This window comes from Dunckerocampus dactyliophorus, chromosome 16 (assembly GCF_027744805.1).
Source record: "Dunckerocampus dactyliophorus isolate RoL2022-P2 chromosome 16, RoL_Ddac_1.1, whole genome shotgun sequence".
Taxonomy (NCBI): Eukaryota; Metazoa; Chordata; class Actinopteri; order Syngnathiformes; family Syngnathidae; genus Dunckerocampus; species Dunckerocampus dactyliophorus.
Genome location: NC_072834.1, coordinates 12604389 through 12612008, shown reverse-complemented (window position 1 = coordinate 12612008; position 7620 = coordinate 12604389). Strand labels below are relative to the sequence as shown.

Below are 7620 nucleotides of genomic sequence, written 5' to 3'. Positions count from 1 at the left end.
GTACAGTATGTGATGAAGACGCTCGCATCTTCTTCCGCTGTGGAACACATGTAAACAAGATGGCCGCGGCGCTCGTCGCAGGGATACGGCGGGAGACAAATATAACGCAGAGCGATTTGTGAGGTCTGATTTTTTATTTTTTTGTGGAAGCATTTTTATGATGCAAATGTATTACTCTCTTGAACGCATCCTTGAAAAGATGCGTTGGGGGTGTAAGACACTGTTGATATAGTCCACCTCTGATGGGGATGTCATGCAACTTCATGCCAAAAAATCAGAACTTTTCCTTTAATGTTTAGTGTTTTTAATCTTCTTCTGGCACTCGCTGGCACTTTCTTTGACCCCATATCGGGTTATTTAGCGGTCACACTCAATAAAAAATGCATGGACAGTGAGTCAACATCGTGTAGGGTGCTTTGTTTGGGCACTCACTTCTGTGTAAAAACACAGAAAGGGGCAAGCCGACTAGTTGTTATGCGCAATTTTGTACGATAACCGAGACAGTGTACGGGAACCAGGACAAAATTTTGGCGAAAAGACAAAAATTGATGCGTTCTAAAAATGAGATTTGCCTATACTTGCTTTTCACTGGAGACATTAATTTCACCGTTACTCTGTTTGGACACACAAACTCCTACTATTGAATGAGAAAGTGTCCAAACCTTTGACTGATACTCTATATATACTGTCCATAAAGAGTTTCAATTAATTTAATGAAAAAACTCATTTCCATGCAATGCATGGTCAAGATTCTCTGTGACGGTGTGACGAACCAACAGTAAACAAATCTTTAACGTCATTGTGATGTGAAACGTATCAGCTTACTCGGGTAGTTGGAGATCAATATTGGTGAGACCACCACACTAGCCTGGTCATTGTTTGCTGCTCTTCCCTCCACATCGCTCTTGCTCCTCTTTGTCTCATCTGAAGATACCTTTCCTAATATATTATATTCATTAGAACATTTAAGCGGGACACGGGGAGGATTTTAAGCTTGATGTCTCTCATTTGGCTGATGCTGTTGTCAGGTAAGATGCTGTTCTTGTGACAAAAATATAAAGACAGCTAGAGGATATATTGTACATTATATTATTAGGATTGTGCATTACTAGCCAGATGTGCATTTCCCAGTCACACCATGTGACATCTGTGGTGGGAAATTTTCATTAGCACTGGAGGAGAGAAGAAATAAACTGCTCAATGACAAATTTGTCTTTTATCATATTTATTCTCATCAGAGAGGAAGACAGTTGAAACAGACCCTTGGGAGTCTGCCGCAAGTGCCACCCCAAAGGACAGAACAGAAGCATAGTTATATAAACGTTATCAGGACTTCAGCAGGTGCAAGGGTGTATTCTAGGTTAATCAGAACATGGTGACGTGGAAACGTCATTGGAGAAACTTGTTTTTGGAGACAGGAGGTCTTAAGCTCGAGCAAATAGTCAAAACAAAGCATAGTTAGTTTGTTCTTCTAGCAAATCAGTCTGACATTAATGTATCCGAGCAGAAATACTATATTGGTTAAAATCAATAAGCCTAATAGTAAAATTTAAGATTTCCATCACACATCTAGTCTTAGTATTGTCCAGTTAGATGTGAAATACTGTACATACTGTAAGTGCATGCTTTGTTATCCTCAATACACAAGCTTCATATAAGATGTACAGTACAGCGGATATTTAACTTTAAATGTTAGCGTGTATTCAAACATACTGATAGGACACATTACAGTAAACAACACTTGATACAGTATGAAACATTCTGTACTACTGACAGATTGAATTTTTGGCAGTGCTGGACTCATACAGGGGGAGGAGGATCCCAGTATAAAAACTGGCTTAAGAACACCAGCTCAAGTTTAGGAATCATACTCGGCTGATACACAAAGATGTACAGTTACTAAACACTGCCATCTTTCTGCAAAACAAATTTGTAGGCCATCTGGCTGACAGTGTTCTGGAGAAGCCCAAAAGATCGGCCTTGAATCAGCTGACCAGAAACCTCCTGAGGAAGTATGACTGCGGAGTCCGCCCGGTTCACAACTGGACCAGCGCCACCACCGTCTACGTAGACCTCATCCTACAGTCTGTCCTTGAAGTGGTAAAGTTCGTGTTAACGCAGACCATAAACCTAAACGTATACAAATCTTCAAAGGTTTTCTTCTTGTTTTAGGATGGAAAAACCCAGAGTGTTACCACAAGTATTTGGTATCGACAGGTAGGCATGAAAAATAATCCACTTTCCATGAATACTGTACGCAAAAACCATGTTTTGCTTCTGCAGATCTGGACAGATGAGTTCCTGGTTTGGGACCCAGAAGAATTTGACGGTATTAATGAAATTTCCCTGTCTTCCGATGCCATCTGGATACCTGATATCATCGTTAGTGAATTGTACGTCTACATATAGGCCACTCATAATGCTCACTTTTGATTGACACTGATAACCATGGCCAACCACAAAGGGCACTCACTTATGTAACCAGGTCAAATTCTGGCCTTGTGCTGGTTGAGGTCTCACCTTACTTGTCCTTCTTGTGCTCCTGCAGCGTGGACGAGGGGAAGTCCCCACCCATCCCATACGTCTACGTCAACTCTTCGGGCTGGGTCAAGAACTACCGGCCCATGCAGGTGGTCCTGGCCTGCAGCCTGGAGATGTACGCCTTCCCCTTCGACAAGCAGAACTGCAGCCTCACCTTCCGTAGCTGGCTCCACTCAGGTGTGCGCTCCACCTCTGAATGCAAGACGAGAAAGAAAATGCCAAATAAAACATAACTTGTAACATAGACGTAGAAGATACACAGAAAATATGCAACGATTGAATGCATCCATCCATCCATCTTCTATGCCGCTTATCCTCACGAGGCTCGTGGGTATGCTGGAGCCTATCCCAGCTGACTTCAGGCGAGAGGCGGGGTGCACCCTGAACTGGTCACCAGCCAATTGCAGGGCACATATAGACAAACAACCATTCACACTCACATTCATACCTATGGACAATTTAGAGTCACCAATGAACCTAACATGCATGTTTTTGGAATGTGGGAGGAAACCGGAGTACCCGGAGAAAACCCACGCACACTTGGGGAGAACATGCAAACTCGATTGAGTGCAATGTAGCTCTATTAATATTATAAATCAAGGGTCTCAAACACAATTTACCTGGAGGCCGCTGGAGGTAGAGTCTGAGTGAGGCTGGGCCGCATCAAGTATTGGGAATAGGCTGGGAATCTCGGGGTGTCTCACGATACGACATGCGATACATGGCTCACAATAACAATAATGTCTTGATACAGTAATAGGGTGAATCAAATAAATAAATAATTTCACAGTTTATATTTTGCTGCATTCAGCTGGGATAGGCTCCAGCTTACCCGTGACCCTAATGAAGACAAGGTATGGAAAATGGGTGGAATTTTTTTTACCATATTTTTTAAGTGACTCACTCACTCTTAGTTCTGTGTAGGCTTATGTGTGCATCCTACGAGTAACACTGGCTTGTCGCAGGCCGTATTACAGTAATCTTTGAAGACAAGTCGCGGGCCGCAAAATGTGACTCGGCGGGCCGCAAATGCCACACGGGCCACGAGTTTGAGACCCCTGTTATAAATAGACTGGAGAAGAAACAGTATGGGTATTAACAACATACAGTGGAACCTTAAACTCTGAACGTCTTTGTCGCACAAAAACTCAACAATAAATCTTGCGATACTTCCGGAAATCTTGCAAGACGACAATACTTCTGCAAATCTTTTGATACTTCAAAACAGTGAGCGTCTACATTTTAAATCTATGTATTGGTTGTTTAGCGGTATTCAATATTGTCCAGCACTTCATTCCCAATACCAACATAGGGAGCACCTCTTCCCTGGCACCAAGTCAGTTGTGGCATTGAGTATGTAACGGACGCCAGCTACAGTAGCTTAGCTGTGCGATAGTAGTAGATATCACTCCCGGACTCCTGGTCATTTGGTTGGGTTTTTAGCCTACTGGCTAGCGCGCTCGCCTCTCGGTCAGTCTGGTATGTGTATAAGGTGTGTCCCGTTATAATACATAATATTAGACAGTCCAATTAAAGTAGCACTAGATCTATCTGTGGCAGTCCAAATTCATTTGTGGTGAGCTGCCACAAATATATGAAAGTATGGAAAATACTGCATTGTCAACCTTAAATATTTCATGCAAAAACCAAACACCTAAACCATTCTCACCATCATTTTAGTGTCAGAGTAACTATCTCTTTCCTTCTGTCTCATCTTCACCCTCCATTGCCTACTCCTCTTCTTCTTCAGTGAGGGAAATTGACCTGGCTCTGTGGAGAAGCGCAGAAGACATCGCTAATGATCAGAGGGAGTTTATGAATGATGGCGAGTGGGAGCTGCTGTCCATACCATCACGTTACTGGCTCCTCCAGCAGGACGGCGCAGACTACGCCCATGTCTGCTTCCAAGTGTGTGACGACTTTTTCCCAGTAATAGCTTGGAAAGAAATGTTGATTCTTGATACCATTTTGAATGGTTACGAGGGGTCCTGTAAGAGATATAGTGGAATCTGTTATTAATTCATTCTAAAAGGACAAAAACAGAAACGTATGAAAACCGAGGCAAGTTTTCCCAGAGGAAGTAATGTCAATCCAATGAATCTGTTCCAGACACCCAAAATATTAACAAAAAGTGTAGTGTTGTAGTGGTGGCACTTTCTTTGGTCCCATGGGGGATTATTTAGTAGTCGCACTCAATAAAAAAATGCACAGACAGTGAGTCAGCAAAGCGTGTGGGTGCTTTGTCTGGGCACTCGATTTTGCGGAATGATACACTAAAGGGCAAGTGCAATATTGTACGAGAACTGAGACGAAATTTGAGTGAAAATGTTCAACAAAAACCGAGTAGGGAACGTAGGGGTGTAGGAAAACCAAGGTTTGACTGTATTAGCACATTGCAATATCAATATTTGGGCCCACCCCTGATGATTACTGCTACACATTGCTATAGTCCAGTGGTTCTCAATTATTTTCTGTCATGACCCCACAGGGGACAGAAATGTTTTCACGCCCCCTCGATTTGAAATAGTTATTTATTTATCTGTACTGTACAGACTGAACTCGAAACTGAAACCAGGAAAATGCAACAAAATGGAGAGCTGTGACGCATACAAGCGTAATCAAGAGTCAAACTGAATGTTGAGTACGATAAATTTGTACACGATGGCAGGTCTGCAGTAACATTGAAAGTACTCCCTGCCTTTCACTGCACCCCCTCAGGCCGGCCCGCTCCACTATTTGAAAAGCACTACTATAGTCTATCGCTTATCTATAGGCCTAGTACTCGTACATATAATGTATGATCCCAAAGTGTAAAGGGTATAAGAGTAGAAAGTAAAAGCCTTTTCCCTCTAAAAGTCACAACAACAAGCAGTACTTTGCTCCCCACTGACGGTGCATGCAGAGGAAGTGTTACGTGTGAAGTGATTGGCTGTGACCTTCATGGATCGGCCTAGCAAGCTGATACCAAATGATGAGGCTCAGCCTGTTAGTGGGTGGCAAGAAGAAGAAGAAGAGAGCCTCTGATAGACAGGGAGAGGCCGAGCGGCCATAATGAGATGGTCTCAGTGCCTGCCTGATCAATGGACGTGTTGTTAGTAGCAAGGCAAGTGGCCCCATGGCCTTTTCGCAGGTGGAGAGTTGGGATGACTGCTACTTGTGCAGCTCAAAGCACCAAGGGGTATTTGGCGGAGGAGTACATCAAGGGTCATTGGGTGTTTTCAAACAAACACATTTATTTTAATACTGCATCGTCTGTAAATACTTCTCTAAAACAGATTAGTACGTGAAAATGCCAATATTCGTTTGTTTATATTCATTATCCACAGCATGGACCCTTCTTTAGAATCTTATAGATTGTTCTGAATTAGTTTTTCCTCTTAAAAGATTAAGTACAGCGTTCACCGTCCGAGATACTGATCTGTGTTGCAGGTCTTGATCCGACGGCGCCCCCTGCTGTATGTGGTGGGCCTCCTCATCCCCAGCATCTTCCTCATGATAGTCGACGTGATGGGCTTCTACCTGCCTCTGAGCAGCGGCACCCGCATCGTCTTCAAGATCAGCACGTTGCTGGGCTACACTGTTTTCCGGGTCAACCTGACAGACGAGCTGCCCGCCACCGCTCTCACGACCCCGCTCATAGGCAGGAGGACCCTTATGTTTCACAGGCTCCCGTGTTTGAACTCACTCAAAGCATGAATTCCTCTGTGTCAAGGTGTGTTCTTCGCTGTTTGCATGGCTCTGCTCATGCTCAGTCTGATCAAGTCCATCCTGGTGGTGAAGCTGCTCCACCACAGTGAGAAGGAGGTCCGGGACATGTCTGTGTCGGCCTGCCTGCTGGACAAGTACGGCCTCGCAGAGAGCACTTTAACCTCCACCAGAACCCTCGACCAAGTCAATCCATCTGAAAGTAAGGTTTACGCAAAAGCTCAAGGTTTAGTTTTGGGTTTGTTTCAATAGGGACGGGTGCCGTGTGGTCAGGGGAGGCAGGTGAGGCTGTACCTCACCAGCAGCAGCAGCGACAGCCAGAGATAGACAGCAAGTCAAGTACAGTAAAGATATTTTCATGCTCTTCTTAATGAATGAATGAATCTCACTGCCAAGATGGAGGGTTATAAAGATATCCAAGCTCAAAACCTTCTCCAAACTGGACTTTCAGACAAAACAGAAGGGGATCAGACTTTTACAACAAAGTAACAGCTTTTCCTGGAGGAGGAAAGGGGGCATGTTCATCATATAAAAACAAAAGAGTCAGTGCCTCACCAACGGGGGCGAAGGACTTGAAGAACAGTGGGAGGTTTACAGAACATTTGTCAGACCTCAGGGTTTGGGCACAGATTTGGCGCTGGAACAGGTTGTAGTCTTGAAGCTGAGGAGAATCTTTAAGTGAATTCATCTGAGCAGGCCATGGAGGTTGACAATGGTGACGAGCATGTGCAAGAGGATTTGGGGTTTAGTGGATGATAGTATGGGTTGGTGGTGGAAAAGGGAGAATACCATGATTTTGTTGCTTTGAGGCATGAAGGAGAGGATGGGGTTGAGGATGACACCAAATGTCTCAAAGCATCCTGCTCACACATCTTGATCCTTCCTAGATTACGAGTTTGAGGCCTCGCTTGAAGAGGACCTGGAATCCCTCGTGGACATCCAAGACAATCCCTCCAGCCTGGAGTGGCTCCTAAGGGAGCTGGTTTCCCTGCGCCTGGCCTTTTCCCAAGAGGACAGCGAGTCTTCGGCTCAGGATGAATGGCTGGCATTGTGCGCCAAGCTCGATCGCTTTCTCTTCCGCCTCTACCTGATTGTTCTGGCCTTGTACGCCGGGACACTGTTGCTACTCTGGGCCAGATGGAGCTTCGCCTGACAACTACGTTGAGTGCTTTTTGCTGATTCTGTACAGACTCTCTCCTCTTTGTTGTGTTCAATATTTAGGGAGATTATTCAAGCATCGTATACATCTTATTTGCTGACATCATATCAAGCACTTGTGTGATGTTTGGAGAGCAACATTCCAATAACTGAATAGAAGAGACTATCGTTAGCAATTTGCTTCCTTTTGTCCTCCAAATAAGTTTGTCTAAGCTT

At 44.2% G+C, this 7620-nt stretch overlaps 1 protein-coding gene across 1 annotated transcript; it reads left to right on the top strand.

Annotated features, from left to right (window-relative positions):
• Positions 1 to 537: 537 nt before the first annotated feature.
• htr3b (5-hydroxytryptamine (serotonin) receptor 3B) lies at positions 538 to 7620 on the top strand. The gene is given in 8 exon segments (XM_054755567.1): positions 538 to 1028; positions 1937 to 2100; positions 2173 to 2217; positions 2284 to 2393; positions 2549 to 2718; positions 4292 to 4449; positions 5971 to 6448; positions 7134 to 7620. Coding segments are annotated over 8 exon segments (1422 nt in total). The 5' UTR covers positions 538 to 997; the 3' UTR covers positions 7400 to 7620.